Consider the following 19,774-nt stretch of genomic DNA (forward strand, 5'->3'; position numbering starts at 1 on the left):
AGATCCGTCGCCCTATGACTCCGTAAAGGAATGACACACAAACAAACAAATACATGAAATTTTACATACTCTCTTTATACACAGGTCACGTTGGTTGGGGTATTTCTTGGTACATCAATGGTCTCTTGATACCTGAAATCACGGTTGTCCGTGGTAAGAAGTACACTTTCGTGGTGGAAGGTGGTACCGACCCTGAAGTACCAGCTCGCTACCACCCCTTCTATATAACTAACGATCCCGTCGGTGGATACTATCATAAAACTGATGCTGAGAAAAAGGTAATTAAATAATAAGTTAATTTTATGTTTAGCAATGATACAATTTTAGTGTAAATTTTATTTTTAATATTATTTTTATAGGAGATTATAATTGACACACACATTATAATGGCCAAATAACATAAAACTTTACATGTAAATGATTGAAATCATCAAATTAAATTAGAAAAGTAAATGTTAATAAGCTCAATGAACATTGCCTAGACAATATAGATATACTGTGTGCCTATATCATGTATAAAATGTTTTCTTACATACAATAGGTTTAATATTATTTTTCTTAATTCGGTCTGTACATAATAACTTAAGAATATAATTTCGACGTTTTACAAGAGCTACGCGCACAATGCATGCGCATGTTTCTTTAAAGATGTCTCATTTAATTGCTAGACGAATGCTATCTACATATGCGCGTATAGTTTATTATAAAATGTGAGCCTTAAATCGTTTTTGCCTTCGGTATAAACACAATATTAACATAAAAATTTTTTTTATTTATTATTCATTACAGGATGTAGAAATATACGCAGGTGTACGTCGTTTGCGTAACGGTGAATTGTTACCAAATGGTGTTGGCCGTCTCTGTAACTGGACGCCAGATAATGAAGGACCTGAAGCTGACGAGTACCCCAGCTTCGGCGCGTACCAGCGTTCTCTAACTCTTGTCTGCGAGGAAGGCAACCCCGGTGTTGTTACGTGGACGCCAGATAGAAACACTCCGGACACTGTCTATTATCAGGTAAAGATGATGTTCAATGAATGTGACGTTACTTATTTTAGTTCCTATTACTGAATGTTGAATGCCTTCTCTCTGACATCTTCACTTTCATTATCATATTCATAACTAAAATATTAATCACATATTTAAGAACTTAAGTCATCTGCATTAACAATTTCCTTTTTTTATTAATATTCTTCATCTCCAATAAAAATCTGTATATATCTTCTGTAACCATTTATTTTTTTAATTTAATATGTATTAAATTTATAAAATAATATCTCTTAAATATATTAATTCTTATTCATCATTAAATAATCAATATATTACTAGTAAACTTTCTTTTAATACGAGTGAATGCAATAAGCTCATTATCTTGTATTGATTTATATTTTTCAAATTCTTTTTTTATGTAGGATTGTGTTGTTTCTTATTGTTGAGTACTTTATCTACAAATGCTTGTTTTGTATATAATCTTTTCTATCTGTTTTCTGTTTCAGCCTTTCAAGTCTTCTATCGCATGAGGTTTTTCTTTGTATCTTATTTCGATAACGGTGTTAAACAAACTTTATTTACAAATGTGAAATAATAGATTATTTTTTTCAGTGTTTCACTCATCGATATCTCGGTTGGAAGATAAATGTGGTCGATGAGTGTGACGCCACGGAGGCAGAGGAAAGTCGCGTAGTAGAGACTTTAGCCCTCCCCGGTGACCTTTTGGGGGAGGAGTCTATTCAGGTACAAAGCCGTGTGAAACCGGAATCAAAATATTTAGATCAGCGAAAAAAACTTCAAAAAATAATCAATACGAAACAAAATTATAACGATTTCAGTAGCAATAATGGAGAAAGCGGCCTCTCGGGAGAAGTGTACCCAGAACCCAGCAGGAACTATTTGTACCCGAGTGGACACGAGTATGAATTGCCAATATCACAAGTACAAATTAAGGAAGTTATTCAAACTGTAGAAAACTTAGAAGACCAAATGAAAGACGAGCTCAAACGAAATACAACTCAACCGCAAAAGTTAATGCAGTATCAAGTTCACGAAGACGTCAAGGAGTTGTTTGTACCAGAACAACCCATAAGGGATGGAGATGAATACGTGGTCGATACGGCTAAATTGCCTGGTAGCTTTCTATTACCACCAAACCAGAAACCTCAGACCTTACATAATGTATTACGCCCGAATTCTCAGACTAAGCCAATGGGTAATATGAGACCACCTTTCCGAAGACCTACACCTCCCGAAATTAAGTTACGTAGGCCTTTTCCTATGTATTCGAAAGGAAACAATGGGTATCCTTTATCAATGCCGAACCCCCAACATGGTCCACATGGAATGTCAAAAAAGCCGAATAAGCATCACAACAATAGACCTCCGCCTAATATGAATAGACCTCAGCAATCCAGTATTCCACCGATGAAGACAATGCCTCCAATGCATCCACCAAAATCTAATTTTAATCAAGGGCCCCCAAAGCATGCACCAAAAATTAATAGCAAACCTGTACAATCAGTAATTATGGGTAAGCCTGGACATAATATTGTGGTACCATCTCAAAGTCAAACCCTAAGTTTGGGACATACGGATATAATTGCTAATCAAGTTGTAAAAAGCCAAATTACCTTACCAGGAACCAATGACGCAGTAGCTCAGCACAGTGTTCCACAAGTGTTCTTTAACAAACCGGGGCAAATTATACTCGGCAAACCTATGGATCACCCACAGCCGTTAGACCAACAAATGACACCAAGCAAACAACATTCTACTCATCCAGTAAGATTATCTTCTACCCCATCACCTGAAATTTACCGGCATTCTTCTACAATCCGGACACGAATAAATGAACATCATGAACATCAACATCATCAACAGTCACACTCTCAAGGTGAAATAAAATCATCTGATTTTATTGGAGAATCTACAGATTCCTCGACACTTGCACCTGCACTAAATACTGGTTTTAAGCCAGATTCAATCGTAATTGAAAGTGGTTTTAAGCCCATAATTCGTGAACCTTTAATGGCGGGTGAAGATAAAATAGCGGATTATAACGGTGATAATGCAAATAGAAGGGAAGATACAGACGTTGAAGAAGATTATGAAGAGGCTCCACAGTACATCAATTCTAATCATGCTTACCCGAGTGATAAAATAACTGAATCATTTGAACCAATGTTCATACCTTCTCCTCCAGATCATTTGTTATCTGACAAAGATAGAACTAAAGAAGTGTTTCCAAAAAACCATGCTAAAGAAGATAGGCCACATCCTGTTTACGTGAAGACAGAAAGTGAATTAAATGCTCTGTTTGGAAAGAAGAATATGGATCGAGATGCTCCTTCAGAAATGATAATGGAATCAGATAAATTAAGTCCTCAATATTTACCACCTGCTCCTAAACTACCAAAGGAACATTCTCAAAAATTAACATCTGGACACACGTTTACGACTTATGACGGCAAAACAATTTCTGCTGAAACTTTAACCAGTGTCCCAGAGGTAAATAAAGGAAATACTAAGTTATTTTCTTCTAAGCTTCCAGCAAATACAGAGTTACTTCTTAAAACACCACAGTTTGGCCCTTTCAAGGGAGAAATCCCTCCAGTTGTTGCCGAACATATAAAAACAGATACTGCTGCTAGTGTTCCCGCTCCAGTATTTACAAATACAAGATCAACACATTTGAAACTTGTTAACTCTATGCACAAAATAAATCCCCCCGAAATATATGACTTAAGAGCTGAAGGTAGTGACAATCACGAAGAAAAATTAGTGGAAGTACCAGCTAATGAAGAAGAAGAAGAAGAAGAATATGAAGAAGACACAATAGAAGATGAAGAAATTAAGCGACGTAAGAGAGATACAAAAGTAGCTCAATTTGAAATGGGAAAAATTGAAGAAGGAACCACTGATATAAACACAAAAGAGAACGAATCAATAAATCACGTCGAGTTTGAACTACTATCTTCAGCTCCAAGATTGAGTTGCACTCAATTTTTCACGAATATTATAATAGTAACTGTTTTGAAAAAAATCTTGTAGGAATTTGTCAAGCTTAATTATTAAATTATTTATTGGAATAATTTATTGTGCCTTGCCATTGAATGCATTTGGTTGGTAGTATTTATGTATGTATGTATAGGGGTTCACGCTGTGGGTGCTGTAAATAAACACGAATCTCATATGGATCGGCAGTCTCCTTGACAAAACTTATCTCATCTGTTACCACTTTCACACGCGTTATGCAATTCAATACTCTGTTAGATTTAAGATTTTGTAAATATTTTTACTTTAATAATAAAAGTAGAGTAACATTGAAACTGTTATTTTATTTGTGTCCCAAACTAATGAGAATGTTATCAAAACAACGGAAGAATTAAAACGAAAGTTATAAAGTAATTCAAAATATAACGATCATTTACCTTATTTATACATTTTTACTTTATTCTTTTCAATATAAAATATCATGTGGTTAGTATTCATCGATTTTTATACAATATTTATAAATTGAATAGTGTATTATACTAGTGTATTATATGATAATTATTAAAAAGAGTATTTTATTAAGCGATTGTTATAAAGTTTTTAAAAGAGCAATGAATAAAGTATATTTTGATTTCGCTATTTTGACGATAGATGAAAATATCCTTATTCAAATATGACCAAATCCTGACAATTACATTTCAATAATATATATTGATTTCCGATATTATTTATGGATTTACTCAGTGATATTTAACGGGTACTATGAATTACTCCATTAACGATATTGTAGGTGCATTTCCTCCTAACAGATACCGAGTATATTTCCATAAAAATAACTATAATTAATAAAAATTAGAAATATTGAAACACATGTTATTGTTAAATTAAGATTTTCTTATTAATATTATAGAAATGATGTGCACAAAAACGAACAATGAATTAGTTAAGTAAATCTAATAAGAAACATTACTTAATACTAAGTAAAGTGTGAACACTTGAAATCTTCTTTGTTAGGCGTGTAAAGTTAGCGACGACCTTTTCGTGATGGAATTGCGAATCTACGAGTCGAAGCACGGATTCTCTTCGCCGACCACTAAATAACAAAAAGTATAATGTCGTTGTTTATAACTGTCAAGAATTACTTTGATTAGCATAGATTAACTAAAAAATTCAAAAATTTATTTAATATGGAAGCGGTACATTTTCTCATTGATTATTAAAAAACTATTCATTAATTTTTAGTTATTTTTTCTTCTTTTAGCATAATGCGTTTCTTTTTAAGCGTATCACCTGTATTAGTTCTTCAAAAGTAAGGAGCAGGCTAAAATTAAGCGACGTGTCATATACGACATGGCATTTAGCTGATTGTGTCATTTTGTTTTTATTGTTACATAATTTATTTTTGTTTATAAAGTTGTTTGATTGAAAATTTAAGTAAACTCACTGTCGGTCTTTCAAAAGTCGTGCGGCTGCTGCAACACTGAGTCCCGCTCTATCCACAGCTTCCACGTCGCTTCCTCGGCGAACCAGCTCTTCTATTATATCCGTTTTAGCTCCTTGGCATACTTTGCAAATAAAATTTACCGTATTTGAAATATTGTAGTTTTTTTAGAATAATCAAAAATCTTATGCACGTGATATAGTTCTCATATTTTTGACGAGCCGGTTGGCGTGGTTGGTAGATACTTGCCTTTCACGTCGAAGGTTGTGGGTTCGATTCCCACCCGGGACAGACATTTGTGTGCATGAACATGTCGGTTTGTCCTGAGTCTGGGTGTAATTATCTATATAAGTATGTATTTACAAAAGAAAAGTAGTCTTATGTAGTATATCAGTTGTCTGGTTTCCATAGCACAAGCTTTGTACAAGCTTAATTTGGGATCAGATGGCCGTGTGTGAAAAATGTCCCAGGATATTATTATTATTATTATTATTAAAGAATAATCTTATACTTGAATAGCAAATACAATGTATAATTTTATTTCAATGTTACCAGCTCTGAAGAGAGGAGTCCAAGCATTGCTGTCTCTTACATCAACGTCACCACCTTTCGCAAATATATATTTCACCATTTCAAGCTTGCAAGAGTCAACCGCGTAGTGTTCAATGCGTAGTAGGTTGTAGTCACGAGCCTATTAATATTCATAAACTTTTAAATTTTGATAAGTGATACTATCATCACCATCATCATCAACAACAGCCAATCATTGTCCACTATACTATACTATTTACACTACACTATTACACTATTTACACTACACTATTACACTATACTATTTACTATTTTTATACTATTTTATTTTTATGTGATACTATCAAATTGACTAAATTAATTTACTAAATCTACCACCAAACCTTCTAAATGTATTTTGAACAGACAACTGTATATCAGTTAATCTTATTAAAATTCTTAAGAATTGTCACAATTAAGAAAGACCTGAGAGTCAGCTCCTTTCTCCAGGAGCAGGTCAGCTACAGGCACATGCCCAGCGAGTACGGCCAGCTGAAGTGGCGTCTGTCCTGTTGACGATGGCTGTTCGATTTCTGCGTTGGCGGATAACAGGAATCGTACCGTGCTTACATCACCTATCGTATAAATACAATTTCTAAAAACTACTCTTGAAAGTGATTGTATTATATAAAATAGTGACTCGAGACGAGAGTTAAATATCGAGGATTTATAATTAAACAAAACCAAGTAAATAACTTTGAAGTAAAAAAAGTAATATATTTCGTTGCATTAATAATGGTAATTAATTAATATTCTCAGCACTATAATATTATAATATATAGTAACGAAGTATATAATACGCAATGATTCTCTATTGAGAGCGGTGACGGAGATGGGCACCGTATTTTTGCACAAGACACACTAAAAATAAGTTTATGTAATTAAAACCATGCAGAAGTTTCATATCATTACAATTCCTTTCTATTCCTATATGTAATTAAGAATAAGATAAGTTTTACCTTTCCTGGCTGCTGTGGCGAGAGGGGTGTAGCCGTTGTTGGCGTTGACGACAGAGATGAGAATGGGTCGGTCCTCTAACATTTGTTGTACCTGAGTAGAAATAAACAGATGTAAGTTAAAAGTACTTGTTTTGTTACGGAATGCAAGTTAATTGGAGTTGATTTTCAAAAACATATTATCGATATTTGGAATAGACATCTTGCTCTGATATAAGTTTTCCTTTGTATAATAAATTTTGTTATAGTTTAGGGTATAATAATATTAAACAAATAAAATATAACATTACCTATAAAATAAATAAAAAAACATTAAATTGAAAAAGAACAAACTTGTTTAAGATATCCACACCGCACTGCCATGCAGAAGCACACGACGGAAGTACCGTCTGAGTCAGTACTCGTCCATGTGTCTTCTGACCATTGTGACGACAACCACTTGTATTGACGCGAAGAAACGTTGCTACTGTAATCTCCGGTACGATATATTACTTATAAATAAGCACCAAGGTAAAATATGCCTAAAAATCAGTATGCCTAAAAAAGTAAGTTTCTTTACGAGTGTTCCCATTTCCATAATAAAATTCTGAACAAGAAAAGTGTTGACCTCACCGCGTCCACATCAGAGCTGATCTATTCTAGAGATATTACAATTAACAAGTCTGTGTGCAAACGCAGGTGTGCTTTCTATCATCTCAAACTCACTGACCGAAGCAGTGTCAGTTATAATACAGCAGATATCAAGTTGTTCTACCTTTAAATATTGAGTATGTCCAAGAGTCATCTGTATAATTATTATGAAACTAGTATAAAGTAAACTACAACAAGCACGTTATTTTCTAAACATATATTGTCACGAATAAATTAGACAAAATAAAAAATTTATAACGTTTTGTATTTTAAGTTATTAATATTAATAAAAACATTTCCAAGTCCTCGTGCGATTTGAAATTTGTTTCAATTGAAAAACCCACAAAAATTCGTTGAAAACTTTTTAAATACATTCAATACTTATATGAGCTTGACATCGTTATTCATTTGTATTTAGATGAAACCGTAATAAATATGAATTCATTATTTCACATTTTACAGATACTATAATTTCCTTTCGCCAATGCTCACATTAATGTATTGTCCTAACCTTGACCCCCACTCTGACTGATTGAAAACTAATGGACCGAAATGATTTATTACCTCCAACGACCAATTCAAATCAATAATCGGAATCGGTCAAAATTATTAAAGTAACGCTACAGTAAATAAATATTAGATACTAAAGGCGATTATAATGAGGAGTAACACTTTACCTTTTCTCAATCGGCTTCTCTTCAAAGATTTGGCGAGACAATAGCTGTTTTTCACAGTCCATTGTGTATGAAGGAACGGATTTTGCTTTGTCGTCGACTCCACTTGAATTATTTTCTTTACTTCGTTTGAGATCTTCCGACTCATCAATTTCGTTCAGGACTTCGTAAACGTTTTTTTCATCCCCGTAATGTTCGATCGCTGCTCTCTCTAAATCTTTGATTGCTGATGATTTGATTATTACTTTAAAACGGAATCTGTGTGGGTGGCTTGGTGCGAGATTGGCGATAGTTTTCGTCGATTTTCCTCCACTGAAAGTCACAAGGAATTTGTTTTTATAATTATAACGTATCAAATTAATAACCAATAGTAACAATAATAACTTAAGTAAGTTTAATACTTAGATATATCATTATCATTTTTCATTAACCATAGTTCGCACAATAAGTTGTAAGGTAATGTCAAATGTGATAGTTAGTTATTTGTGTTATATTTTATTTTATTTTTCATATACGACTAGATCAGTTTTATGATTATGTGGAAGTCAAACTTTCTGACTTTAGTTTAGAACACTCAACCTGAGATGAAATCTAAATTAGTTTTATCACAATAAACAATTCCACAAAAAATGGTACATATAGTCTTAGGTTAGTTTAATAATGTTAACTTTACAACGAGTGAGCGTCAAATTTCCATCCCCATAAATCATCAAACCAATTCCCAACGATATTGTTCAACTGTTAATGGAACTCTAACGGTGTAAAGGCCACACAAGAGGTCTCTGTTTACATTTTAGTAGGCACATAATTTCCTTTGCGCTGTTCTCGGCGTATTGTTTTACGTTACGCGTATTTATTGACCACACAATGTCTACCCTGGAGTTAACGAGATCAATGGCATACTAATTGCAACTGTGGAAACGCTTTTGTACCTGAAATGGTTCATATGAATTATGTGAAATTTGAACATGAATATTGGGAATACTGATGTGCAAAGCTTATAATATAATTTACATTGCCTAATGAGGCGTCAAATTCATTTATTTAAACCATTAAATGTTTTAAATAAAGAATACAAATGGCAATTTTAAGTTTATTTCTTTAAACATTATATCCATATATATTCATTTGTAAGCAATAATCAGATGCGCAACCTAATGTACATTGATAGATTGTTCTCACCATGCCAGATACCTTAAAGTAGGCTTCAACGACAAATTTACAAAGTTTCAACTCGAAACAAACAAAGGAATTTTCTTATATGTATATATATATAGATAAAAAGTGTAAGAAGAAAAGATAATTTCCAATGTAAATCCGGTTGTATTGTAAGAAATGATAGTAGTTTTGTTACAATTCGGAAGAAACAAACAATGTTCAGATTCCCCTTTTATATCAAAAATATATGTGCTTATCCCAACGAGTAAGAAGAGGTCACCTATTGTAGTACTAAAACTTTAAATGCGATGCAAATATTTTCATTTTTCGAAACGTGACTTCCAGAGCACTTTCAAAGCGACCATTGTGGCTTCAGCTGACGTCGACGTGCGTGCATGGAGCCGACAGATAAAGGAAATCTTTTCTCCTTAGTTTAAATTAAATACGGTCCCTAAAAACAAGGAAGGAAGCCTGTTTCCGGCACTTGGGAAACGATTCACTTTTTAGGTTAAATCTGTGAGTTCTATGTCACGGGTTATTGTAATAATTTGTAATAATTTTTGACGAGCTGGTTGACGTGGTTGTACTTGCCTTTCACGCCGAAGGTTGTGGGTTCGATTCCCACCCAGGACGGACATTTGTGTGTATGAACATGTCTGTTTGTCTTGAGTCTGGGTGTAATTATCTATATAAGTATGTATTTACAAAAGAAAAGTAGTATATGTAGTATATCAGTTGTCTGGTTTCCATAGTACAAGCTTTGTTCAAGCTTAATTTGGGATCAAATGGCCGTGTGTGAAAAAATGTCCCAGGATATTGTTATTATAATTACTCGGGTACTTACTTCATATACACATCAATGGTGGTGGCGCATTGGCAGTATGAGGAATGTTTCATATTTCTTACAGCGCTAATGTGGTGGCGGAGTTGACCACAAGCTATTAGCAGGAACAACAGTAAACATTGAACAGACCCAATAAATGTATAAGTATTAAGCAGCCCGCTAGGTAGTAGGGGATGCACAACGGACTTTGTCACGCAATATATTAAGCCTAGGTAATGCATTATGCAGAGATTGATCTGGATTAGTCGACTAATTAATGTTTCGCCGACGATCAAACGTAGTATCATTAATATCGGCTGTCGATACGCGAGGCAGTTAATATTAATAAAGCAATTTTCATGCAATATAATTAATGACTTTTCGGTAAATATGTATGGACATAATTGCATTCGGAGAACGGGTTTATTTACGTAACCGAGTTGTTGTGTTTTATCCTATATGTTATTCATTTGCGTTGAACAAAACAGAATAGATTTATGCTGTTTTTTGTCGAGCATAGAATAGATTTTTTTAACGGTGGAAATGCAGGCAATTTGGCAAGGGACTACTGGTTCACCAAACAATTTAGTGCTATGATCCGGTATGAATGTTAAGTGAGCAGTGTAATAAGAGGGAGATAGTCCATCAAAAACCGAGATAGCCCAGATGTAAGAACGCGTGAATCTCAACCGATGATCGTGGGTTCAAAACCAGGCAAGCATCACTGAATTTTCGTGAGCTTAATTTATGATTATAATTCATCTCGTGCTTTACGGCGAAGGAAAATATCGTGAGGAAACCTGCATGCGTCAAATTTCACTGAAATTCTTCCACATGTGTATTCCACTAACCCGTATTGGAGCAGCGTGGTGGAATAAGCTCCTAACCTTCTCCTCAAAAAGGGGGAGGAGGTCTTTAGCCCAGCAGTGGGACAATTACAGGCTGTTACGGGGGGGGGGGGGGGAGGTGTTACGGGAGTCCATAAAACATTAGATCGCATGATTGGCGAAGCATTGACGGCCTAATAAGTCTTTTATCCCAAATGAATATAAAGCTAATAAAGCTAAGTAAGCTATAATAGTATATCAAATTTAAAGTTTATAAACAAAGATGAACTTGCATTAAAATTTGCACACGACTTGAAAAGGCTTTACGTGAATACTGATCTAAAAACAACAAAATACTAAATACTCTTTACAAGGAGCGATTCGTTTTGCTGACAGATAGAGAAACAACGAGGTATACGAATTTCATAATTCTTGCTTAACTCCTAGGCTGCCATTACCTGCACTTGCGGATTACAAGACTAACGGATAGTAATGGGAATCAACAAAGATGACAGATAGAAACATGTTTTAGACAACTATTATCCGTAAGCAAAACGAAACAATTTTAGAATATAGAACCGGGATTTAATCTGCATTGAAAGATTTAATCATAAATTACAATAATATTCACACACGGTCATCTGATCCCAAACTAAGCAGAGCTTGTACTATGGAAACCAGACAACTGAAATACTACATATGCTACTTTTCTTTTGTAAATATATACTTATATAGATAAATACATCCAGACTCAGGAGAAACAGACACGTTCATGCACATAAATGTCTGTCCTGAGTGTGAATCGAACTCACAACCTTCGGCGTGAAAGGTAAGTATCTACCAACCACGCCTACCGGCCCGACAAATTATGTTCGGTTTCATGAATAAAATGACTTCTAAGATAAAAATAATGCTTTAAATGAATTTTGTTAATGTCATACTATTTATGAAAAATTAAACTTCTTGATTCAACACAGACCTTAGTATATTTGACAATTTCCGAAGTGTATTTAAACATCGCTTTCGTCTAAATTATTCAGTTCATACGTCAATTGTTGATCACGCGGTAAATGGAACACACATACATATGTAATTTCCATACATTCAAACCTTTTCTATAAACGAAAACGACGACCTCTATTAACTTTGTCTATATCCGCTGGTTGAACATTGAGAAAAAACAGTCTTCCATCGCAACCAAGAACGAATAAATAAACCTCTGTCGCAAAACCCTTTTCTGGTTGCGAGTCGCAGTTGTCATTGTGCACGAAGGGGTAACAACATTACATGTCAACTTCATACGTTTTTCACTTATTTCACAAATAAATTAAGTTAAATATAAATAAATAAAATGAAATACGAGTCAAAATGTCTACGGTCATCAATTTATAAAGTGTTCGTACGGAGTAAAGTTTCATCGATCACGGAATGCTTAAACTGTCAATTTTTTCCATTTCAAAGAGATGACGCTTCCTATTAAGCAATGAGAAATTCAAACTTACTCTGAATTTATTTCATTTATGTGATGTGATGACAATAATTCTGTATTTGAATGTAAATGGTTTTCTAAACATGAAAAAATAAATATGTATTTATTTCTCATTTATAATAAAGCAAAAAAAACCTTTGTTTATATAATAATTATAATAATATCTTGGGACATTTTTCACACACGGCCATCTGATCCCAAATTAAGCTTGTACAGAGCTTGTACTATGGAAGCCAGACAACTGATATAATACATATACTACTTTTCTTTTGGAAATACTTACTTATATAGATAATTACACCCAGACTCAGGACAAACAGACATGTTCATGCACACAAATGTCTGTCCTGGGTGGGAATCGAACCCACAACCTACGGCGTGAAAAGGCAAGTATCTACCAACCACGCCAACCGGCTCGTCAATTTCTGTACATACATTCTTATAAAGATTTTATATTATATAGAAGCATATATTTTAACTGTATATTGTTAGTAGATGTAATTTGATTGGCAATAAAGAGTAACTAGGTACTGTGTTTTTACTAGTTCTTGTAAAAGCCGAGATGGCCTAGTGGTTAGAATGCGTGAATCGTAACCGATGGTCGCGGGTGTAAACCCGGGCAAGTATCACCGAATTTTCATGTGGTTAATTTGTGTTTATAATTCATCTCGTGCTTGATGGTGAAGGAAAACGTCGTGAGGAAACCTGCATGTGCCTAATTTCACTGAAATTCTGCCACATGTGCATCCACCCGCGTTGGAGCGGAATGGTGGAATAAGCTGCAAAACTTCTCCTCAAAAAGGAGAGGACGCCTCAGCGCAGCAGGGGACATTCACAGGCTGTTACTTGTTTGATGAATTAACGTTCCAAAATGGTGGTAGATTTACATTTAATTTTATCTTTTTGACACGTGTTCTATTTGTTTAAAAAAATTAAAATATTGTTGATACATAGTGATATTAATTAAAAAGTTAAAATGGTCACTGTGGTTTATCCGCAATATATATGCGGTTGACCTGACCGATTTCGGTGATGGCGGCCATTCTCAACGGCATTAGCGAAGCGTGCAAGAAATATTATAGTGCACAATGCTCTCGCTCTCACAATTCGATGTAAAGGCAAACCAACACGTCGGACTATGTTTAGGCGAACAACCTCCGATTTTAAGTATTCTTCGAGGCACTAATGTCCCATTACATAACAAGTACGAGTACAGCGACAACTTCCAAAGTCTTGCTAGCTTTTCCGGACAACAATTTTGTTACGATATTGTCGATATACTGAACATGTTAGTACAACTTCGATAAGTAGATACTTTTTACTCCGGTCAAGAACAAACCAACAAAGCTCGAATCTTTATGTTATATTTACGTATATATTATTTGTATTCTTTTTACGGATTTATTTCTATTAGTTAATATTGGCATAAATTTGAGTCGTTAGTGTTCAACATATCTTAGTTATGGCTGTTTGTGTTGTATTATCGCTACGGGATTAATGACAACATTCGGAGTAATACTTAGATTTAGTGAATTATCATATATTGTATGAAATGTACAAACTATATAAATGTATAGATATTTATAAATTTATATTAAAAAACGAATTATTAACAGTATATATATTTTTCAAGATGGAAGGGCAGAAATATTCCTATATGCCTTCCTGTTCCTTTCATTTGTGTTTTCAGTGGAGCCCACCACTCATTGATATTGGCACTGTAAGAAATAAAACTTTTAATTTAACTGTTAATGTGACGCCTACCTTCGGATCTATTATGTACTGTCTATCATTGCCTGTAATTACACTCGCTTACTCATACTTCAAGCTTAAACATAATAATAAAAAATAATGTTTAGTTATAAAATAACTTACTATTCAAACAAAAATGACGGCTTAAAAGAGCTCGTAACATCCCACTTAAGCCTATGTCTAAGATAGTGATGTGCTAAGATGTGAACCGAAATAGAATCGAAGTACACGTGCTATTGCGATTATACAATGAATTGTTGTTGGTTGTGAGTTTATTTTTTTTATAGAACGATGGCGAACGAGCATATGAGCCACTTGATGGTATGTGTGAGTGGTCACCAACGCCCATAGACATTGGCATTGTAAGAAATGTTAACCATCGCTTACATCACCAATGCGCCACCAACCTTGGGAACTAAGATGTTATGTTCCTTGTGCCTGTGATTACACTGAGTCACTCACCCTTCAAACCGGAACACAAAAATACCAAGTACTGCTGTTTTGCGGTAGAATATCTGATGAGTGGATGGTACCTACTCAGACGAGCTTGCACAAAGCTCTACCACCAGTACCCGGTTGATGTTCCCTGATCCTTTTGTCGACTTTACTACAACGAATTTCTTCATACTTAACACACAATAAAGAAAATAAAAAAAATATAACATATTTTTTGAGCCGAGAGCCACTGGGCCAGTGGTTAGAACGCGTGAATCTTAACCGTTGATCGTGGGTTCAAATGTACTGTAAGCACCACTGAATTTTCATGTACTTAATTTGTGTTTATAATTCATCTCTCGCTACTTTTATAACATATTTTCATTATTATTAGACTATTTGTTTCGTTGTCAGTTTCTAACGTAACAAACCTGTAAACAGTAATCCAAGATGGAATCTTTTCTTTTTTCTCCACTCTATATATAAGCTTGTTTTTGAGGAAACTGAACGGTCCCGCCGACAAGACAAGAGTTACATCACGACTGCTTCTCTTTTCTACTTCTGGCGGAAGCGGTTTCCACGATTCGAATTGTTTCATTAAGATTTCATGAAGCGACGTCATTTAAGGTACTGTAAAATATATACATTATGTATGTATATATCAATAAATATAATTAAAATATATGACATTAAAAACAATAAAAATAAAGCACGATACAATTACTTGATAAAAAACCATAATTATAGACGATAGAGAGGCGTAGTTAATATTCGCTAAGTTTTGTGGAGGTTAAATAATAACATAATTGTATTTAATTAACATACTTACATGTGTAATTTAACTGATAGAGTAACTACTGAGTATATTGCCGGTTCTACTCAGCACGTTTACATGAAATCCTCTAATATGACTATTCAAAAGTGTTTTAAGAGCGTACATGAATAAAGTAAATTGATTTTGTTGTTGTGAACAAAGCTCATTGAATTTGGCCCCGTTTCAGTTTCACTAGTAAAGATTTTGTACATGCTCGTGTGCGTTATTCGCTGGATTTAGCAGTTTTCCTATTGACGCAGGACACCACTTAACATGACAAATTGCCTCGCCTTAATCATATGCCACAAAACTAATACATTCTAATAAATAGAAATTAAATTACGTTTCTATGAGTTTAAAATAACTGTTCAATATACTTTAGGCTTCCGATATATTCAATCAATACATTAAATACAATTTGGAACTCAAAATGTATTCGTATTGTCAAAATAAATATTGCTTTTTATGTATTGCTTTCTTGATTACCAAAATTATAATTATCTTAAGGACACGAGGGTCTCATGAAACAATATTTATGACGTTATATTATTAGCGATGAAGAATTAACTTTAAAATTATTACACTATTTTATTTATCTCACCCACACTGGCTCGGACAGACATTTATCTAATTTATATAAAGTTTACTGTGTCTAATTTATATTAAATTTTGTTTAATACAGGAGAAGTAAAGTACGTACGTGTTGTTTCAAAGTAGATCAAGCCACAAATGCAGGTGAGAAGTTCAGTATTCAAACGATATACTAAACGTTAAAGACCCTCGCTCGGTAACGAAGTTAGATCGATACTGTTTATATAACTATACTGTGCCGTAAGATATAGGAGAATAAGCACGCTAGTATGCGGGGTGGCTCAGTGCTTAGAAGATGTAAAGTTTGTCTGCAGATTGCGGGTTTAAATCCTTGGAAGTTTTTAGTGTGCTTAAAACTCGTGTTGTGCCCCGTGGTAAAGGAAAACATCGTAAGGAAACCTTTATATCGGATTATATGCTGCCACATGTGTATTCATTAACCCGCGTTGGAGCTGCCTGGTGGAATAAGCACGAAACCTTCTTCTCAAGATGAGAGACCTTTGACCAGCAGTGAGAGAGATTTACAGATAGTCATTTAAAAAACTGTAAATAACATCTCATATTCAAAAACCCCCGGAATAATTATCTATTTTCGAGGATACAGAAGTACGCAAATAAACGATAAGCATTAGTAAGTCGACTAAAAATTTCACAAATTTCAAATATTCTTAATGAGATAGTACAGCTCACTCGCTTTTAAGTGCGTACAGAAGCGTTCGGTCGCCAATTAATCTATGTAAGGTGATCCGACCACGAAGTGAGCGCGTCATATTTGATTAATCTCTCTAAAGGGATGATCAAGTGACAGTCGGTGGCGGCGCGTCCCTCGTGGTTCGAATTTATACATTTATTATTAAGAAATCCAAATAACCCAACGAACTATATATCACTATGTTGCTAAAAGTTTGTTCTAAACAACATTGTCTGTAATAAAAATACAGACCTTCAGGGATTTAAAATAATGATAGTTTAAAAATAAAAGTTAAAATCGTTATTAATAAAAACTTGCTTATTAAATGGCAAACACCTACCAGCAGATCGAAAAGAAAATTCTGAATCCTAAGAAAGATCGACAGATCAGAAGGATTATTGTATTTACAAGGCATTACTAATTTAAATCATCTCGCACACCATTTCTTTACCACACTCCAACTGCGTGCAGTTACTGCACAATATGTTGTCGTTATTGCCATTCTTGTATTAAAGTGTGGTCACGAAAAGAGATTCTTAAGACGACGTATTAATCATCTGCAATCGATTAATGTATATTGAGCCTGAGCAGTGTTAATTCAAATGTTGTATTTCTAAGTATACAAAAGCAAAACTAATGCTAATTATATTTCACTAATAAGTCGCTACGTATTCTATAAGCAGGTGTTCAGCAAACAAAATACTAACACTCAGATCCCACCTCAGAACAGTAGTAGACACAGACAACAACAGTAACAGAACTTTTTAGATCGGATAAAATCTTATAGGAAATTCCTCACCATATACACATATATTGCCTCATTAAAATTAAACTGAAATCACATTTTGAAAATGTAAACAAACGAAATTACTTAAACTTATTTAGTGACTTTATTGTCTTTAAGTATCTATGTGTGAAGTTAGTATATAATATTTATTTGTTCAAATTTACATTTCATATATCTATATTGTGAAGGCGTTTTTTACATTGTTATTTTAAATATTATACTCATTTTGATTGTGTAAGCACTCGACAACATTTGTTGTTTGTTTGGTATGTGAGGTTACGATCGTTTTAAACAATGATAATGTAGCTGTATATTGTCTTGGTTATGTGTAATGTTTATGTAATTGTAATATTATAATATGTGTTATATGACATTATAAATATAGGCAAATTATACAGAATTATATATATATAATATTATATATAATATTATTATATATATATATAATATATATTATATATTTGCTGTATATATATATATAATATATATTATGTATATATATATATATATATATATATATATAATATATATTATATATATATATATATAATATATATTATATATATATACAGCAAATATGAAAGATACATTAAAATATTCTCTCTGATTTTGGGTAAGTAGATATTTGTATCAACTGCGTATGTATGTCTGGTTATTGTCCTCGCAGGTCACCCCACACGAACAGCACATTAACCCTCACTCGCAGACTAGAAATAATTTATGATAATTGCTTATGTTACTTGAGATTATATTAATATTATTAAGGTATTACTTTGTTCAAAATCAATCTAGTTAACAACACGAGAGGTTCAATCATCGTACATGGTTGGAGGTGCATTGGTGGTGGTACCTTGGGAAATAGGGACAACTTACCATCAGGTGTTCCATTTGTACGACATTAAAAGCGTGCAAGGGGGCGACTTACTGGTAAACGAATACCACCATCTATAGACATTGGCTATTAAACTTGGAAACTAAGGTGTAGTGGCCTTTACACACACCCTTCAAACAGGAGCACAACAGAATTCCTGTTTGGCGTTAATATACTGTTAGTAGAAAGCACGTAAAGCCGTTGGTCCTGCGCCTGAACTCTTTCCGGTCGTGTCGGATTGCCGTCCCATTGGATTATGAGAGTTAGGGAATAGAGACCTGTGTTTGCGCACCTGTGTTTGCGCACACACTTGTGCACTATAATATCTCCTGCGTAGTTGGCTAATCTCTCTTGAGATTGGCCGCCGTGGCCGAAATCGGTCTGGAGGACATTATTATTATTATTACATAAATAAATAATTATTTGTAAATAATTGATAGGTACCTGAAGAGGTACCACTTATCATCAGCACATTAATTGTCAATTGTTTGTCATATTTAACTTTTTTTTATACTATGTACAAAATAATTAGTCTACTTATAAGTAATATGGAGATAAAAAGTTTGAATAGTGGCAGAGACAATACAAGAGGCGTGGAGGCGGCGCCATTGTTGCCGAAATTAATAAATTATGTCATAACCAGCGTGTTGCACTCGCCGTTGGAACAATAACTTCCAACTTATTGTAATAACGCCTGCTTCTGTCTTCTCGCTTCTGGACTAAATAACTTAATCTCACAACTAACACTATAAGAGTAATACTTATTAAGTTAGAGATCTTAGATGTTAAATATCCGACCACATATTAGTTCATGATAACATTATATTTATTTCATTTGCATTAACTTTTCTTTCGTAAGATGAAATTGTTTTCATAGTCAAACACCCTGGGTCAACATCCTTAAAAGGGAGAAGCGCAAAAGTGCGATAAAGGCCAGCATTTACTTTTTTTTAACATTTCATAGCAAAATATTATCATTATATTTTTTACTTTGTCCAACAATCAGATCTGACAGTCATATTTAAAATGTTGTAACATGTTTTACACTTATAAAATTGATGGAAATTTTTCTTCTAACCCCCAAAAGAAAAGTAATACATATTTCAATTTATTAAAAGTTTAAGGAATACATCAATCATATTGGCCACTCAAATACAGATAATTGACCTCATTTCGCAAATTAAAAAAACGCGCGCACAGAACAAAAACGTTCGAATTTGGAATTGGACTAAACGGAACGCAACGCAGCAATGGCCGATGTATCGATCGACGCAGCCA

At 33.9% G+C, this 19,774-nt stretch overlaps 2 protein-coding genes across 3 annotated transcripts in view; one reads left to right on the plus strand and one right to left on the minus strand.

The window, feature by feature from the left end:
* LOC126778117 (protein Skeletor, isoforms B/C) overlaps positions 1 to 2,090 on the plus strand; it is an 81,706-nt gene extending 79,616 nt beyond the window's left edge. The window contains exons 12-15 of one of the 2 annotated variants that reach the window (XM_050501513.1): positions 85 to 278; positions 790 to 1,017; positions 1,603 to 1,734; positions 1,830 to 2,090. In XM_050501513.1, the coding sequence (XP_050357470.1) occupies positions 85 to 278; positions 790 to 1,017; positions 1,603 to 1,734; positions 1,830 to 1,832 (557 nt within the window). In that variant the 3' untranslated portion in view covers positions 1,833 to 2,090. The remainder of the gene's footprint in view (positions 1 to 84; positions 279 to 789; positions 1,018 to 1,602; positions 1,735 to 1,829) is intronic. The other variant, XM_050501512.1, reaches the window with a different exon arrangement.
* Positions 2,091 to 4,953: 2,863 nt separating this feature from the next.
* On the minus strand, positions 4,954 to 15,364 carry LOC126778030 (ankyrin repeat and protein kinase domain-containing protein 1). The gene is made up of 8 exons (XM_050501377.1): positions 15,174 to 15,364; positions 8,262 to 8,570; positions 7,288 to 7,420; positions 6,958 to 7,048; positions 6,425 to 6,573; positions 5,981 to 6,119; positions 5,432 to 5,552; positions 4,954 to 5,080 (listed from the first exon to the last, which is right to left on the minus strand). The coding sequence occupies exons 1-8, from the start codon at positions 15,362 to 15,364 to the stop codon at positions 4,954 to 4,956; spliced, it is 1,260 nt and encodes a 419-aa protein (XP_050357334.1).
* Positions 15,365 to 19,774: the final 4,410 nt, after the last annotated feature.

The sequence above is a fragment of the Nymphalis io genome, chromosome 25 (assembly GCF_905147045.1).
Source record: "Nymphalis io chromosome 25, ilAglIoxx1.1, whole genome shotgun sequence".
NCBI classification, from domain to species: Eukaryota; Metazoa; Arthropoda; class Insecta; order Lepidoptera; family Nymphalidae; genus Nymphalis; species Nymphalis io.